General features: G+C 43.6%; 1 protein-coding gene across 3 annotated transcripts in view; it reads right to left on the reverse strand.

Annotated features, from left to right (window-relative positions):
* CTNND2 (catenin delta 2) overlaps positions 1-19506 on the reverse strand; it is a 779068-nt gene that overhangs the window by 94239 nt on the left and 665323 nt on the right. For 2 of the 3 annotated variants that reach the window (XM_068531918.1, XM_068531937.1), the window contains one exon: positions 11581-11731. In XM_068531918.1, the coding sequence (XP_068388019.1) occupies positions 11581-11731 (151 nt within the window). Of the gene's footprint in view, positions 1-11580; positions 11732-12772; positions 12848-19506 lie in introns of all 3 variants that reach the window. The other variant, XM_068531926.1, reaches the window with a different exon arrangement.

The following is a 19506-nucleotide window of genomic DNA, read 5'->3' on the forward strand; positions in this document are numbered from 1 at the left end:
GTTTCAGGTAGAGTGACAGAGCACAGGTATCTCACATTGGGCTGTGGAGGTGGGAGGCCTGTCTTGGGTAGAACTTCTAAATTGCTTCCTCAGCACGGCACACATAGAAAATGCTAATACCTGTACTGTGTCCTGGGGTCAGAGCTGTGCCCTGCTGGGGGCTACGGATCCAGGCGCTTGCTCCCCAGACCTTCCTGAGGGCTGAGGGCATCAAAGTTGCGGCACATCTGTGACCCACTCGTGGTACACAGTGTGGGGAACTCTGGTCTAAGGAAGCAAGTTGAGGCCTTGTTCCCTGCAGTAGCCCCAGTGGTCCCTCCATAACTATTTGCTGCTGAGTGAGGCCTGTGGCTCGTCTCTCACACACAGCCTCTATTCTCACTTTTTAAGAGTAACAAGGTTGCTAAATAGACATTTCTCCAAAGAAGACATACAGATGGCCAACAGGCACATGAAAAGATGCTCAACATCGCTAATTATTAGAGAAGTGCAAATCAAAACTACGAGGTATCCCCTCACACCAGTCAGGATGGCTATTATCAAAAACTCTACAAATAATAAACGCTGGAGAGGGAGCAGAGAAAAGGGAACCCTCCTACACTGTTGGTGGGAATGTAAACTGGTGCTGCCACTATGGAAAATGGTATGGAGGGTCCTCAAAAAACTGAAAATAGGGCTTCCCTGGTGGCGCAGTGGTTGAGAACCTGCCTGCTAACGCAGGGGACACGGGTTCGAGCCCTGGTCTGGAAAGATCCCACATGCCGCGGAGCAACTAGGCCCGTGAGACACAACTACTGAGCCTGCGCGTCTGGAGCCTGTGCTCCACAACAAGAGAGGCCACGATAGTGAGAGGCCCACGCACCGTGATGAAGAGTGGCCCCCGCTTGCCGCAACTAGAGAAAGCCCTCGCACAGGAACGAAGACCCAACACAGCCAAAAATAAATAAATTAATTAATTAAAAAAACACAAACAAAACCCTGAAAATAGAGCTACCATGACCCTGCAATCCCACTCCTTGTGGGCATATACCCCCCAAAAGATGAAAACTCTAATTTGAAACGACACATGCACCCCAATGTTCATAACGGCGCTATTTACAATAGCCAGGACATGGAAGCAACCTAAGTGTCCATAGACAGATAAATGGATAAATAAGATGTGGTACATATATACAATGGAATATTACTCAGCCATAAAAAAGAATGAAATAACACCATTTGCAGCAACATGGACAGAACTAGAGATGATCATACTAAGTGAAGTCAATCAGAGAGAGACAAATGTTATATGATATCACCATATGTGGAGTCTAAAAAATAATAGAAATAAGTTTATTTCCAAAACAGAAACAGACTCACAGACATAGAAAAAAAGTTACGGTTACCAAAGGGGAATGTGGGGGAGGGATAAATCAGTAGTATGGGATTAATTGATACGCACTACTATATATAAAATAGATAAACAACAAGGTCCTACTGCATAGCACAGGGAACCATATTCAATATCTTATAATAACCTAAAATGGAAAAGCATCTGAAAAAATGTATATATAACTGAATCACTTTGCTGTACACCTGAAACTAACGCAATATTGTAAATCAACTGTACTTCAATTAAAAAAATAGATTAAGTACCCATCCCTCCCCCCAAAAAAAAAGAAAAGAAAAAGAGTAGCAAGGTCACTTATAATGGACCTGACTCTCACACAAACACTAGTCGGTATTAGTCCGTGGAGTTAATATTCAGTTAAAAAGTTTAACATCACTTTCCATTTCATAACTATGACATTCCTCTCTGATGAGTAATTTAAGTGTTCAAGCCTGCAAGTGAGGACCATGGGAATTTCTTATCCTTTGATCTACCTTGCACATTGAATATACCCTCTAATGTTGATGCTGGAATATTAGTAACTCCTAATGAAAAGCAGCACGTTGTACATTACCATACGCCTGCACCATTCTGGTTTGTACTGTCTCGAGTTCAACTGCCTACATTAAATAGTAAGGATGATCAAATCTGGGATTCAAAGGATATTACACGCTTTAGGAAACAAGCCGCTTGTCTTTTATCATTCCACTCCAAAGCCAGTATTTTACCTGACATTGTTCAAAGATGTTATCATACACAAAACTGAATAGGGAATTCCATTTTAAATTTGAAAAAACAGATTTGCCTCAGAGACAGTACATTTTCATGGGCTTTCTTGGTTATAAGAGAAGAAATCTCTAAATTTCAACTAAGTGTCTTGAAAGAACTTTTGGGACATTTTGAGGAGGAGCTGTGGGGAACTGTCTGATTCTTTGCCTCTCTTCTCCTCTTTGACCTCAGTCTGGCAGGATGAACAGATGGGCTTTCTCTTCTCAAAGCATCTCAAGAAGCTTGCTTCTTCTCAAGGAGCAAAATCTACTTTTGTGCCATCTCACAGACCAGCATCCTAGCTCTTGGCCTCAGCTGCCCAGATGCTAGGGGAGCTGCCCTGCCAATCTTCCATCACCTCCTGGGTCCCCGGCCTCTTCTGGGGCTTGCTGTGTCCCTCGTCCTGGATGGCTGCTTCACCTCTCTACAGTGTCTGCCTTCTCTTCGTCTTACTGCCTTATGTGTCCTCCAGGTCAGATCCACTGGACCATTCAATTTATGGCACCAGCCTATACACCCTTTTTTTTTTTTTTTTTTTTTTTAGCAGAACCCCCAATTACATCTACCCTTGCCTGCTCTGCAATTCCTCAAGATCCAGCATAATAAATACAATCAAACGTAAGGCAGAATGGCTAAAAAAGTATTCATTTTAAAACTTTTAAACTACTTTCTAATCCATTATTCTTAGTATTAGAAAGTAAAAACAACAATTTATTTCCACATGATTAAATGTCTTTCCCCGATTTTGGCAAGGGGAAGAGCTAGCAGTTAACATGGAGAAGGAATATAACTTAAAAACATTATTCTGCTAAAATCCTCTTTTTTATTTTCGATTCTCAAGAGTGGGGGTATTTGGGAGAGCCATTCCATTTCTTATGCATTCTCTTCTCTAAAGCTTTTCTTCTGAAACTGTTTGACCAGGCATTAAAATAAATACCGAAATGGTCCAAATAAAGTTAGGTGTTTTTTTCCCTGTTTTCTTACAGTGGAGGTTCTGAAATCTGCATCATCAACTGGAAATTTCAGTTGACTCAGTCAGTTTTGCCTTTTCCCCACATGGAGTATTTCCAAGGGGCCAATCATGAAGTCTTGTTTAATAAAACCATTATTGGCCCTTCAATTTATTTACAACTTCCCCTTCCAGGGAATTCCTATCTGCCAGACCCAGCCGCCAAAATTCCCCAACAGGTGTCTGAAGTTCATTAACAAAGAACCCATGTCTTTGCTGGAAAGGAGGGCAGCAATCATGAGATTAGGCTCTCGGGTTTGGGAGATGAGAGCTCTAACACAGGCACCTAATCTGAAGATACCAAGTTCTGGCCAAAGCACACAGCTTTCCGGCTGCCTAGAATTTGGCTCGTGAAATCAAGTTATTAAAGTGAGTCAGCAAAGAATGCTCTGAAAAATCACCTTGTCTGGGAAACCGGGCTTCTTTTAAAAATACTAATTGAAACTACATGTGTTTTAATTAAAACAACATCTGCCAGGGTCTGAAGAAACATGTTTTGAAATGCAGAGAAGGTATGTCTCTAAAAATATCCTCAAACCTACTAAAGTAATGCTTATACATTCCCAGGAATAAAAATATTACTTTGCCTCCCAGGTTGCACTGAGGTTTCCAGAGCCTCAAGTCTTTCCCTGGGCACAGGTGGGATTCCCCAGGGTCAGGAACACAGATAAAGAAAGTGCCCATGTGTGATGAGTGGCCTGTGAAAAGTCTGCCCTCCAGAATGGGGTGTCCGCATCCCAGCGGGTTCTGCTACACGGAAGCCACTGGCATGAGATGAGAATGTAATAAAACACACGCACGTGTGTATTTTAACTGATGGTAGTGCCATACGTTTTAAGAGCCCTAGGAGACACTGTGAGTGCTGTGATATTCTGAATACTCAGAGGATGATGGCCAGGATGTGTTTCATTCCTAGGCCAAAGAATTGAGACAAACATTGAGAAATGATCTCCTGAGTAACATCTGGAATGCTGCTTCATGGAGACTGAGACACAGGCTTAGATGTCTGTTTATTCCCCGAGAGAACAAGCTCTCATGATTCGAGAACTGGGTAAAATAGACCCCAAAGTCTGGATGAAGATCAGGGCTGCCAGGTGTGGAATTCCATGGATACACATCTCAAAATTTCAGCTGTGAGATGACTAAACAAAAGAGAATGTTTACAAAGCTACACACATTTAGGATAGTATGGATACAATGAAGGTCCCCCCCCCGCCCCCCCCCCCGCCCGTTTTCCCCCTCCAGTTCTGCAAAGGAAAACACATTTCTCACCAAGTAAAGATCTGGCACAGGGGCAGGGGCTGGCGGGGGAGGGGTGGTTAACATTCCATCAACATTACCTTCTCCTTTGTTCCGTCTTTATTTTCACTTAAATAGAGAATGTTTTTATGTAATCCTTTAAATATGAGCAACCACTGTCTATAAAGAATCATTAGAGTGGTCAGCTAAAATCTTTTATTTGAATATTTAAAATAGATTGTGGCAAGAAAAAAGGCTAGGAAGGGAATGTCCCTTGTGTCAGCCCCGCTGCCCCCTCCTCCCCAGAATGAATGAAAGGGACGATCTGAAAACCTTGAGAGAAGCAGCAATGGGCTTGTTGCTTAAATCATAATTAACTCCCGGGCAAGAAACTGCCCTTCTTTTGTTCATGATTTCATGGGTGTGGAAAAGCGTGAGACGTGCACTGCTAGGTGCCCCTGGAGACTTGGGGCTCCCTTCTCTTCTGTCCCTTTTGGGGGACAGCTGTGCTTAGGAGCCAGCAGGCTCCCCTGGGAAACGGCCCTCCCTGATGCCAGAGAGTCCGGATTCTGTCTGGTGCTCCCTTTGAGGCTGGATTGGGTTGAGAGGGTGTTGCCTGGATACAAGAAGCTCAGAGAGTTGACAACGTGAAAAGAAGGTCAGCCCAATGCGAAGAACGGGTCATATCATACGAATGTATGGAGGCAGCATTCTGCAATTCCAAACGTGGTGACCTGGCCTCCAGACGATAACAGAGTGCAGGGAAAGGGTCACGCAGGGCAGAGGGGGCGTGGCTAAAGGACTGAGATGAGCTGGGGAAGGAAGGGCCAGGTTCACAAAGCAGTGGAAGGTCCTTCTCTTCAGTCCGGGGAGGGGAGTGAGGCAGCCGGGAGGAGGCTTCCAGCGCCCCAGCCCTGGCTCGCCTGCCGGAAAATGTGGCACGTAGCCACCACGCAGGGAAGCGAAGGGAGGGTGCCCTGCGAGCTCCGCCAGTGCCACCCGCAGGGGTGCAGTGGCTCTGCCAATCTCTGATAGCTATCTGGGCATACGCAGAAAGTGTTACTACTTCCTACCCAGTCCTAAACCTCTTCCAAAGTGGCAGCAGAATGAGTTTGACTAGAGTCCAGGACTTCAGGCAGCATCCGAGCTGTCTTTCTTTCCTCTCTTCCCTGGATGCTGTGGAAAGAGGCTGAAACAGACCTCCCCTCTACCCCCTCCTTCTCTCTTTGTGGGATTCCCCAAACCTCCTCTAGATCTGTTCTCCAGAATAAAAAACCCATGTTATTCTCCCGTCAGAGAATTAATGCAGCAAATATGTACTGAGCATAGCAAAGGGCTAGGCATGGTAAGACATACAAATAAATAAGGAACCTGATTCCCGCTTCTTATCTCATTGGAGGGAAATGCAATACATACACACAAAAAAAAAGACAACACAAAAATAAAATTACATAATGGAAATCCAAGATAAATTAAAAGATTTTTTATCAAGTAGGTATTACCCACCTCCTTTCTGTATTCAAGGAGCAGTGTTCATCAGGAAGGCCACCCAGAGCTGGGCTCTGAGTGACGGCTGGGGGGTGAGTAAATGCACAGAGATGAAAGAGCGTGCCAGGGAGGGATACAGCTTGCGTAAAGGTTTGTGAGTGGGAATGATGGTACAAAAACCGGTCTGGCTGAATAATTCATCAAAAAGAGTGGTTAGGGGTAAGAGGCCGTTTGGTAACACCACCCAGTACTTCTCCTGTCCAGTGTTCATAGGTGTTGAAGTTTTTTATTTTGTTAGTTTTGTTTGTTTGCTTGTTGGCAGAGAGGATAGGGAATCTGGCAAAAGAAATACCTGCCATCTTCATCAGGAACTGTCAATGTGCTGAAATGGATGGCATTTTGGTAAACTTATTAGAGCAATACAGTGTTGTTTGTTCTTTTCTCTGAAGCTAATTATTACCATTAAAAAAAAAAACTCTTTCTGAATGATGAAATAACACTTTATGCCGAAGGATAATTAACAGTTTTGGAAGGCTGCAAAGAAATGGATGGATGTGCATTCACCTGGACCACTGCACCATGTCATTTGGAAGAACACAAAGATCTACCTGTAGCTACTTATCACCTGATGGCAGAGACATACACAGAACCATGGAAACAGCCTGAATGGAAAGACAAGGAGAGGCACAGTATGTGACACTACTTTTAGTGCTACTATCTTTAAAAAAAAAAATTTTTTTTGAAGAAATCAAAGAGGAAATCAAAAAATACCTTGAGATAAATGAAAACAAAAGCACAACAATCCAAAACCTATGGGACGCAGCAAAAGCAGTTCTAAGAGGGAAGTTCATAGCAATACAATCTTACCTCAGGAAACAAGCAGAATCACAAATAAACAACCTTACACCTAAAGCAACTAGAGAAAGAAGAACAAACAAAACCCAAAACTAGTGAAGGAAAGAAATCATAAAGATCAGAGCAGAAATAAATGGCATAGAGACCAAGAAAACAATAGAAAAGATCAATGAAACTAAAACCTGGATCTTTGAAAAGATAAACAAAATTGATAAACCTTTAGCGAGACTCATCAAGAAAAAAAGGGAGAGGACTCAAATCCGTAAAATTAGAAATGAAGAAGGAGAAGTTACAATGGACACCACAGAAATACAAAGGATCATAAGAGACTACTACAATCAACTATACACCAATAAAATGGACAACCTGGAAGAAATGGACAAATTCTTAGAAAGGTACAATCTCCCAAGAATGAACCAGGAAGAAATAGAAAATATGAACAGACCATCACAAGTACTGAAATTGAAACTGTGATTAAAAAACTCCCAACAAACAAAAGTCCAGGACCAGATGGTTTCACAGGTGAATTCTATCAAACATTTAGAGAAGAGCTAACACCAATCCTTCTGAAACTATTCCAAAAAATTGCAGAGGAAGGAATACTCCCAAACTCATTCTATGAGGCCACCATCACCCTGACCGCAAAACCAGACAAAGATACCACAAAAAAAGAAAATTACAGACCAATATCACTGATGAACATAGATGCAAAAATCTTCAACAAAATACTAGCAATCCAAATCCAACAATACATTAAAAGGGTCATACACCATGATCAAGTGGGATCATGTGTGCTACTACCTGAACCTCATTAGAGCTGATGGGGTGGACTGATTGTTGTTCAATAGCTTATTTGGACTATTCCTTATCATGGAGTCCAAGGAAGATGAACCTTTCCTTAACCAGAGTTGTGGTAGCTGCCCCCCCCCCAATTAAAAGAATGATCTAAGAAGAGATGTAATTTAAACTGGACCCCAGTGATGAAAACAACTGGATTCCTTCTGAAATTCTGAGTGTCTGCATACATCTAGTAAACTTTAGCAGGAAAATGAACTGGTTTTTGGATGATTTTCTTTATTAATATAAAATCCTTTTCTTTAGTTAATGTTTTGTTTCATTTGCTTACTTAATGTTTTGCTGATGTGGAGTTCATTATAAGATAAAGGCCAGACAGGAAAAAATTCAGTTATTCATTCAGCAAATATTGATGAATCCCTGGTATGGGTCAGGCATTGTTCTAGGTACACGAGCTACATCAGTAAACACACAACGTGGAACTTCCTGCTCTTAATGGGTTTACATTCTAGTGTGGAGAGATGGACAAGAAACAAGATAAATAAATAATATGTTGTATATTAGAGGGTGATTAGTACTGTGAAGATCAGTAAAGCAGAAAAGGGGATAGAATTTTAAGAATGGGCACCAGAAAAGGTTGTATTGGGAAAGTAACACTTGAGTAAAGACCTGAGAGGGTGAGGACTGACCACAAGGACATCGGCAGGAAGAGGAGTCCAGGCAGAGGAAGCTGCGTGTTCAAGGGCCCTGAGGCAGGCTTTTGGCTCAGGTCATAAAGGAACTGCAGTGAAGCAGTGGTCACAGAAAGGTTAATGCCAGTGAGGAAGAAGGTGAGATTGGAGAGGGAACAGAGAACTGGATTGTATAGAGCCGTGTCTGCCTTGCAAAGACTTAACTTTACACTGAAAGAAATGAGGAGCTGATGGAAGCTTTTAAGTGGAGAAAAGACATGCTGTAAGGTTTTGATAGGACCACTCTGGCTGCTCCTTTGAGAGTAGATGGTAGGGGGTGAGGGTAGAAGCAGGGAGACCAGGAAAGTGGCCATGGTAATAACGCAGGTGAGAGAGGATGGGATCTGGGGGGACAAGGCAATGAAGGTGAGAAGGGTCAGGTTCTGGGAAAATTCAGAAGGAAGACCAGATTTGTTGATGGACTGGATATGAGAGTAAAGAATCAAAGGGGACAGCAAGGTGCTTATCCTGGACCACTGCAGGGACAGGTTGCCATGTGGAAGCCTGCAGAAGGACTGGTTTTGGGGGAAAAGACAAGGAACTCAGGTCTGAAGATGTTATACTTGAGATGCCTGTCAGACATCCGGTGCAGGTGGTGGACAGACTATTGGATACAGAGATGTGAGATTCATACCAGAGATATCTATCGGGGAGTTTTCAGAATATAAATGATCTTTAACACCAGGAAACCATACGAGGTCACCAAAGCTTTGATTGAGAGTTGATAGAAAACTCCAAGTTTAATTTTGTCTTTGTTCTTGGTTCAAAGTCGTTGCATCTTTCTTTTCAATACATAAAGTTCTGTAGAGCATTTTCTTATAAAGAACCACTACTTTGATACAATATTTAAAGCAAAAGAGTTGGCAAAGGTCACACTTCCTTTCTCCTAGATAGAATAGAAGAGTGTTTTTTGGTTCAATTCTGCTTTTCTTACTCAAGAAAAAAGTTATTGACTCCATAAAGCCTATGGCTGAGATATTTTCACTCCTATTTTTAAACGTTTGGTTCCCTTTCCTGTCTGGTGACATTTGATAGTAAAGGCTTAATTTAACATGGGCAATATGGACTTCCAAATGTTCCTGCCTCAGAGACAGTTCTAGATAACTGGCTTCTCAGGAAGAAGAGACGCCTTGAAGCTAGAAAACAAATCAATAGTTCCCTATTTTGTTATATTTTAATCTACCAAAAGAAATAAAACATCCACATGCACAACACCTAGTAGTTCGTACCCAAGCAGCAGACTGATTAACTATTGATTTTCCCTGCATTTTATAGAGGAGCCCTAGGATTTGATTACAAGCCCCAGCTCTGTCCTGTCTAAAACACCTATGCAAGGAAAAGGAAAGTGGATATGGAGAGGACTAATAGTGTAGCTTAAATATTTAACATCCACCACCACCATTTAAATTAAATTCAAACTAAGTATAATTATAAAATCGTGAGTTTATGTCACGCCTTATGATGTACTGCAAGCATAACAAATAATTGCATTTATTAGACGTAGATTTGAAATCTGGTCCCTGTGAATAAATAAATGGCTTGGAGACCTGCAAATACTTTGGTATTCATTGGAGGATATGATGGGTATTGAGAAACGTCAAGAGAAAAGTGGCTGGTTCCCAGGTCATGAAGGGCTTGGTACGCCACGTTCAGGAATTTGGATAGTGGAGGTAGACCGTTGTATCTATGCATAATTTGTATATGAGACTTGGACCCACGCCTGGTACTCCAACTGCCCCAGGAATGGAATCTTCCCCCTTTACCCACTCTCAACTGCTTTTCCCAAATCCCCCAGAAGCTGCATAACCGGAACCTTTGCCACGATGGGTGGTCCAGCTCCCTGCTGCCTGACCTCCGCTGATACCTGCTACTGTGGGCAACCTTCATGCTGCACTGATCAACCACCCTACCAGAGTCACCTCTTCGATCCCAGGAGGACAATGGTACGTGCGGAGGCTGTGCCTCTCCCCGGGCAGGTCCCTGTGGTTCATCATTCTCTAAGCATCAATCGACCTGGCCTGGGTTCGCATCTTCCCAGTTACAGAGGGAGGAACCAGAAGGTCTCTCCAACCTGGGCTCCCACCACTCACTCTGCACCAGGCACACCAGGCCCTGCAAAGGCCTTGAACCCAACCGCCTGCTTCCAGATCCCCTTCTGGGAGGCTGTCTGCAGAGGCTGCCCCTTCCGCTTAGATGCTCTTTCCCCCAGAGAGCCACAGGGCCCTGTTTCACCTCCCTCAAGTTTTTGCTCAAACGTTACCTTCCCAACATCTCCTATTTTGACTTTGACCTCTCATTTAAAATCACAACCCCTTACGCTAAGTGAAAGAAGCCAGACACAAAAGCTCACGTCTTGTGTGATTCCATTTATAGGAAATATCCAGAATAGGAAAATCCATAGAAAGCAGACTGGTGGCTGCCGGAGCTGGGAGGAAGGGGAATTGGGGGATGACTACCTAATGGGTACAGGGCTTTCCTTAGGGTGATGAAACTATTTTGGAACTTGACATAGGTGCTGGTTGTATGACATCGCCAAGATGCTAAATGGTACATTTTAAAGTGGCTAATTTTATGTTATGTAAATTTCACTTCACTTAAAAAAAATCGCAACCTTACTAATTACATTGTGCCTGACCCACCTCCATTTTCCCCCACAGAACATTTCGACCACACCGTGGGATTCATGTGTGTATTTTGTTGGCTGTACATCTCCCCTCTTCAGAATGTAAACTCTACCAGGGCAAGGCTTCCTGGCTGCTTTGATATCATCTCTGGGCCCAGAACAGGCCTGGAACAAAGTAGGTCATGGACAAAAATTTGTTGAATAAATAGATGAATGTATGCCTCTTTAATGTTTCATTAATAAAAGAGCCTCCCTATTTCTTGAACACCAAACGAAAGGGAGATGATTCTTTAAAAATAGGATTAAAGAGCCAGTATAGTCTAATCCAAAGTAAATTTTAACAGAGAGAGAGGAAGAAAAGTGGCCTGCATCCCATTAGAATTTCAGTTCACAACGTGGAAAGCAAACAAACAGCCGACAAGGATTTAGAGGATCAGGACGATGGTATCCAGTGCTGAGCACTGTGGTCATTTTTAATTTGCAAAGATTAGAAATGTCAACAAACATTGCATTTTCCTCTAAAGTCTAAAAGATAAATTAGCGCACTGATTTCCGCTAGAAGGAGAGCCGGAGAAGCAAGGCCTCTAACACATGCTCTGTTTCTGTACACGCCTATACGTTCTGCACGTGGATTCAACCACAGGAAGTATACTGTACTTCAATTAAAAAAAAATGCAGACACTGTGAATCGGAGGGAACATACCAATGAGCTCCTTATTCCTGACGTCCAAGGCCATGTTCCGGAGTGCCGTGGCCACTGCACACACCACTCGGTCATTGTCTATCCGCAGCAGCTCCACAAGGATGGGCAGGCCTTTCTCTTTCCGGACAGCAGCTCGGATGTACACCGACCACTGCAAATGAGGGGAAGCAAAGACATTAGGAGCTGGGGTGGAACCCCTACAAGCAAACAGCACGTGTGGGTTTTCACACTGCCGTCTACAGGTGCCAGAAAGGTTGGATGATCAAGACCTCGTTGTGGAATGGGTTGAGTGTGTTAGACATGTATTTAAACATTTTAACTTTATTTTTGTCTCCAACATAGGATAAAGGCTTCAGCTTTAATCAGTTAAGCACTCTTCATTTCGCCGGTGCCAGCCTTCTCAGCCCCTGAGTTAGGAAGCCATTTGCGTGGTGTCTATACTTGGTACTTTACGATATGGAGGTCTGGGACAGGAAAGGCTGGCTATTGACATTAAGAGGAATAAAAAAAAAAAATCCTGGGAAAAGTAGAAAACGATAAAAGGTAGAGTACAGGTGACTTCTTAAAAAGAGACTTGAATTTGGAGGTGGGGCAGAGAGATAAGTTACAGAAAGTACTGTCAATTAAGTTGTTTGCTGAATAATTAGGAGGAAATAAGTCAGAAAATGGTAGGGGTGAGGAGAGGTAAATATGACATCGAAGATGGAGGGTGAAAATTGTAAAATTAAAAAAATCGAAATATATAATATTGTACCTAGGGCCATAATTCAATGTCTAACTTATAAAGTAAGCATACAATTTGTTGTGGGTTGGCAGTCGTTGGCCTTAGTGGAACACACCTAAGGCTCTTTATAGAAATGTACTTGCAGTATCAGGACCATAAAGTATTCAGATTCATTTAACGGAATACAGGTAGGCTCAGGTTTTCCAGACATTTGCATATATACACTTTATACTCCTGCACAGTGTTCCAGAGAAGAGCATGCACCATAAAAATCAACCAATATAAGGGTTTACTCTGTTGAAATTTCAGTTATGATCTAAGAGAATTAAATTCATAACATGAGGTTCTGGATTCTGTGGCAGGGTCCTCCTGGGGACCACCAAAGGTGGACAAAGCTCCCACCCCTCCCCGCCAGGTCCCTCCACCCCCTTTCCCCTTTGGGGCAGGCACCCCAGAGCTGGCTCTCACCTGTGGCAGGCAGGGAGCCCCCTCTGGCAGTGAACGTAGGGCATATGCCATGCCTGCCACATCCTCAGCCCAGCCCTGCATGAAATATGAGATTAAAAAAACACACAACTTCATCCCGTCCTACGTTAGAGAAGTCACATTCACATAGTTTCTTAACACCATCAACTCAGACCGAGTGCTTTCCTCCTGCCCCTACTCTGCGCCTCAAGCTCTACGAAGCCTGAGGGGGTGGGGACGCTCATGGAACTCACTAGAGCATCTCTTGTCTTCAATTAACTATTTCATAGTCCCAACCTCAGGGAGCAAAGAAATGGATGGTCAGAAAGTCTTAGACATGGAAAAAGCTTGAGCTTTGGCAGCTGCTTATTGAAATTTGGCTGTGGGATAGCCCTTCCAGGGGAAGGCGTTTCATGAAGACAGTTCGAAACCTCCGTCATGTCCACAGGAAATGTCATTTGCAATTTGGCATATGCTGAGACATGATTTTCATCTACTTCCTCCCCTGCTTGTGAACCTTTTGGTCTCCAGGGCCCAGAAAAGACTAGACACCTGGGCTTCTGCAGCCCATTCATTGCTGGGTTCTTCCTTAAGACTAAGGAGGGAAGCTAATGGAAAAGAAACTAATGGAAGAAAATGGAAATCAGAGTGGGGGGGGGGTCAACATTTCCATATTGTAAGGTAAACATCAACAATATATTTGAACACTGGGGAGATATTCTGGGACTTTTGAGAGACCAGACAGGATGTTCTGGGAACTCGGGCAGGCTGAAGCATGGGCCCAAAAATGACCTCTTTCCCAGAACCACCTCTTCCCAGACCCCGGATGCTGGCTTGTGCATTAGTGATCTCTTCTAATCCCCCAAACTCCTGGGAGACTGACATTACTGTTCTTGTTTTATAGATGAGAAAATCTAGACACAAAGATTTTAAACAACCTGCCCACAGGTGTCACCTGTGCCCTTGGCCCCCAGTCTTCTTCCTCTATCTGCTCTGTGATGCTGACAATACTCTCTCCTCTGCCATTATCTCATTCTCTCTTGCCTACACCTCTGGGCTCAGTCTCCCAGAAACTGCCTCCCCCTCCCCTCCATCCTTCCAAACATTGAGAGGGGAGAACCTGACTATATCTGAAATGAACCAGGAAAGGTAGGCTATAACTTTTTCCTCCTTAGAAGTCTAGCTATTTTATCCCTTCATGTTGGATGGAAAGATGATTTGGTGTTTGGAAAATAATGAGAGTCCTTCAGCTTTGCTGAGGACTGATTTGAGAGTAACCAAAAATGGCTATGCATGGCCAAAAATGTGTATGAGTTGTAGATACATCTTTTTGCTATGAGAAAATGGTCAACAGTGATAGGTTCTAAGTGAAAAGGGAAAACCAGACAATGGATTTGATCTTACGTTATCAATATACAGAAAATAACCTTTATTTTGAAACTTTTAGTTGTGTGTGTGTTTGTGTGGGTATGGAAAATCCCCAGTATTAGCTCAGTATATGACAATTCAGAATGAATTATTTACATTTCATTCGAAAGATGATGCAAGTTTCCAAAGTTTTCTTAACATGCAAGGATACTGATGCTTTTTAAGTAGCAGCCGAGCAGTCTTGGAATAGGTCATGTATAACCCACATGTGAACCTATGTGTAACCCAACAAGAAGGAGTAAAGACAGCACAGAGGTGGAAAGAGAGAAAGACATGATACAGTACTGGGGAGATGAGGAGTATTTCCCAAGTGCACTCAACACAGAAGTGTGAGGCTCATACAGAGTTTTTCCAAAAGAGAAGTGAGTTACCTTGGACAGCACTGCAGCCCCTGGGGTTAGCGATGTGTATGAGTTGCCAAGAGCTTTGTAATTGAAACAAAAGAAGAAGTATCACTGGCATGAAAATAGATGAACAAGAGAGATAAGTGTACCTTAACTCATTGTGGTTGAGGTGAAAATCTTTGGACAGAACTTGACTTTTTGCAAACAGAAAGAGAGCGTCATGCACTGAGCCCACCAGCGAGAAGGGAAGGGACAAAGCCGGTAGACCAGGATGGCTTTAAGAAGAATGGTCCATGAGCTGAAGAGAGGATCCTTGATGATTCAAAAGGAGGAGAAGGAAGAGAAGGAAGAGGAGGGGGAGGATGAGAAAGAAGAGATGGAGGAGGAGGAGGAGGAGGAGAAGAGGGGAGGGGGGAGGAGAAGAGGGGAGGGGGAGGAGGAGAAGAGGGGAGGGGGGAGGAGGAGAAGAGGGAAGGGAGGGGAGGAGGGGGGAGAGGAGGAGAAGAGGGGGAAGGGGGAGGAGGAGAAGGGGGGAGGAGAAGAGGGTGGGAGGAGGAGAAGAGGGGAGGGGGGAGGAGGAAAAGAGGAGGAGGGGGGAGGGGGGAGGAGGAGAAGGGGGAGGAGAAGAGGGGAGGGAGGAGGAGGAGAAGAGGGGGAGGGGGGAGGGGGGAGGAGGAGAAGGGGGAGGAGAAGAGGGGAGGGGGGAGGAGGAGAAGAGGGGAGGGGGGAGGGGGGAGGAGGAGAAGAGGGGAGGGGGGGGAGGAGGAAGCTCTGGTCCAGGAGGAAACAGCACAGAAACAGGACCCAGATGGCTCCTGGTGAGATGCTTTTTCCCAATGAGGACGTCAGGAGAGTTATGATCCCTCAAAATAATCTCGGCTGAGACAACCTCACACTTAGACCTGTACTAACTCATTTAGTCCTCATCTCAACCCTATGCAGTGGGCACTACTGTTACTTGCATTAGACAGATGAGAAAAGGTCACACGCTGTAGATGCTCAGCCAGGTCTTGAACCCAGGGAGCAGTGCTCCACAGTTGGTGTGACTGACCACCACTCTCATATGCTTCTCAGAAACACAGGATAAGTTAGACAATCTGCACTCATAGTTGATCTAATCCCTTACAAATTCACCGATTCACTTTGGTATAACAATTCATGTTTTTATTTTAGTCTTCCAATAACCCATCTGGCACTCCTCTAAACTCCCGAGTTAAAGAGCCTTCTAGTACTGTCAATGGAGCTACTGGACGTTTCAGTCTGTTCTTGAGAACTACCTGCCAGGATTTAGCAAATCTGAGACAAGAAGTCATGTATAATTGGAACGACAGTGAGAAAGGCCTTGTGTCAGGAAAGGATGTCTTCTACTTGCATGTGATGGGACAACAATTCAAAATAATAAATGCTGTTTCTTCTCCTCCTTGCCCATGGCTCTTCCTGGAGAGAGGCTCCACCATGATTTGGCCCAATGAGGTGATGTCAGGATGGGACAGATAACAAAGCAGCAAACAGTTAGTGTTTAAGGGTAGAAAGCACAGATGCAGGTGAAAGACGGGATAGACTTGAAAGGGAATGAGAACAGACAGAAAATATTATGACCCCTCCTCAGATCCCACACAGAGCTTCCTAGCAGGGGAGAGAAAGGATCCAGGTTGGGGAGGAAGAAACAGATATAAAAGTATCTTTGGGGGCTGCCATCTGAAGTGCCTGTGGACAGGTCCTCCTCAGTGTGTGAGAGGCTGGTGATAAAACCCCCTGGGAGATAGAAGAGCAGAGAGTTGACAGAAGCTCTGCTGCCCTTCCTGGACCTCGGTGCTGGTTGCACAAGACTCAGGAAGTCCTGCCATGAACCATCACAGAGCAGGGGCTGCACAGTAGGAATGACAACAGAACTTGCTGGGCAGAAGAGGATTCCTGTGGCCCCAGTGTGGCACGGGGTAGCCCCTGAGTGTTTCTGTGGTCTTGAGTGGGTGGGCTGTGTAAGTTAGCCAGGGAAAAAGGCTAAGGATCCAGGGCTGCAGAAGGGTTAGTTGGCCAGGAGGTTGGGATGCATCAGAATGGCAGGCATGGACTGTGCCTGCATCTCAAGGAAGCTCAACAGTGGGGAAGGCAGGTGTGGGCCAGGAGAGAACCTTGGACCAGAGACGGTCCAATCTCCAATTGCCCTGTCCCAGCTGGGAAACCAACAGGACAAGAAGGCTTGTCCTGGGCAAGAGGCAGCATAGGAGAGAAATGATTCCAGACGGAAATGAATACCCAATCTCCGTCCCCCGCAGGGATATGAATGCCTGTAAGACCCCCAAGTTTAGCAGCAATCACAGGGGGGCAGGAGAAGATGAAGGCTGACAAACATAAATGTGGCCAAGTGCTAAACCTTGAGGGACTGGGAAATAGCTGAATTTGATTGAGTTTGCTAGACGTGTCTAGATTATGTGATTTTTTTTTCTTTTTTTCCTTTTTTGCATCAGGCAAAACGAGGGCTCCAGATGACTTTCAAAAGAGAACATTTCTGGTTGTGGAAATGTTTCTGCTTCTCGCTAGCAGATGATGACCCTAAGAGTAGCCTTGGAAGATCACATCTTTACCACACCTTGAAGATGGCAGAACAGCTGTCAGCCTGGGTGAAATAATTCATGGAGGGGAGCTTTCCTCCTCACGCACCTTCCCTTACCTGTTACACCAGAGAAAATAGCTTCTACCTCCTATCTCGTTTGAGCCCTTGCATATTTGGGGGTCTCTTTGTTACAGCAGCTAGAATTTCTCTAACTAATGAGATGTGCTAGTGTGTTAAAATGAACTGTAATCATTGACTCCTAGCCCTAGGTTTTAACTAGTGATGTTGGAAGTGGGGTTCCTCATCCCTGACCTCTTCCTTGTAAAAATGACCCCTGGGACACCCTTGTGCCTTGTGTGTGTGTGTGTATATGTGTGTGCGTATATATATATATGTGTATGTATATATATATATATGAATGTATACACCCTTGTGTATATACTCCTATTATAGCATCTATCATGTTTTTTTCTGGGCTTTTTGTTTACATGTTTATTGTCGGTACCTGAGGGAAGTTACCAAGTCACATTCATCTCTTTATGTCAACTGTCTTCTAATTTCTGGCTCACAGCTGGAGAGTAAAAATGTTTAACTGGTGAAAGAAAATGTCAGGTTGATTTCTAGTACCACATGTGTATTACTTAAGAACAGCATTCTCCACTGAAAGGCACTAGATAAAAAGGATCAAAGCCACTGCAATTAGCTAGGATCAGCAAGTTCCAACCACTTCCACAAAAGTGTAATCAGGGTTTGAAGAGATCGTACATTTCTTTGGGAGTCTCTCCTAAAGCCAAACTCATCCCTCAATTCTGTGTGTGGGAACAGAACTTTTGATGCAGGGCTTATGAATATTAGCTTGCCCTCAGTGCTGGAAGAACACAATACTGAGTGGCATGTCCTGGGCCACCACAGCTCTGATCATGCTGGGACAGTTAAAATGAAGTTTCCATATTAGAATTCCTCTGTGTCCCCCCTGCTCAGGTGATTAACCATGCCGGCTTCCAGGGTAGCCCATGTCTTAAACTGGGCTCGGAAAGGATTTCTTCTACAGACAGTTTTACAGCTGCTCTAGGAATCCTGGGAATTTCCTATAGAGACAGGTTGTACCTGCTAGATACCAAACCAAAATCAACTTTATACATTATTAGGCCCAAGAGGTTTAAAGATGCTGTCTCACTGTCTTCTCACTAACATTATTGCTGGTGAAAAATCAGCTGTCATCCTTATTTTTGTATGGAACATGTCTTTTGTCCTCTGGCTGCTTTTAAGATTTTCTCTTTATTACTGATTTTGAGCCATTTGTTTATGAAGCACCTTGGTATAGTTTCATCATGTTTCTTGGGCTTGGGGTTCCTTGAGCTGCTTGGATATGTGAGTTTGTGGTTTTCATTAAATTGGAAAAATTTGGAACCATTTGGAAGATTTTCAACCATTATTTCTTCAAATATTTTTTTCTGTTTTGTTTCTCCTTTCTCTCTCCTCTCCTCTGGGAATTCTAATGGCACATATATTAGGCCACTTAAGGCTCACTGATGATCTGTAGGGTTTTTTTAATCTCTCTGCATTTCGCTTTGTATAGTTTCCACTGCCATCTTTAAACTCATTAATCTTTCTTCAGCAATGTCTAACCTGCTGTTAATCCCATTCCATGCATTTTTTTTCATTTCAGACAGTTTATTTTCAACTCTAGACATTTTATTTGGGCCTTTTATATATTTTCCACGACTCTAATGAACTTTTTGAACACATGTAGTAGAGTTACAATAACTGCTTGCCTGCTATTTTTAACATCTTTGTTGGTTCTGAATTGGTTTTGAATGGTTGATTTTTCTCCTCATTACGAATCACATTTTCCTGTTTATTTGCTTGTAGGGTTATTTTCAATTGGATGCCAGACATTATTAATTTTAATGCATTGGGTGCTGGATATTTTTGTATTCCTATAGGTATTTTTAAACTTTATTCAAGGATGCAGTTAATTTACTTGGAAACTATTGATTCTTCTGGGTCTTACTTTTAAGATTTGACAGGAAAGACTAGAGCATATTTATCCATGGCTAATTATACCTCAATACTGAGGCAAGACCCTGAGAGTATTCTTCCCAGTGATCCATGAATTATGAGGTTTTCCTGTCTGGCTCTTGGAAATGCACATTATGCCCATTCCTGTGTAAGTGTCAAGTTTCATTCTGTCTAATCATTTCAGGAGGTTGTTTCTTCAGCCTTGGGTATTTCTCTCACATGCATGCACTGACAGATCTCTGCTGAATATTTGAGGGGGATCCTCTGCATATTTCTAGGGTTCTTTCTATGTGTGGCTTTCTCCTCTTTGGTGCACTGTCCTATGAGCTCTAGTCACCTTGGTCTCCCTAGATACTCAGTTCCATCTCCTTAGCTCAGAGAGTCTGAGG

This window comes from Eschrichtius robustus, chromosome 2 (assembly GCF_028021215.1).
Source record: "Eschrichtius robustus isolate mEscRob2 chromosome 2, mEscRob2.pri, whole genome shotgun sequence".
Classification (NCBI taxonomy): Eukaryota; Metazoa; Chordata; class Mammalia; order Artiodactyla; family Eschrichtiidae; genus Eschrichtius; species Eschrichtius robustus.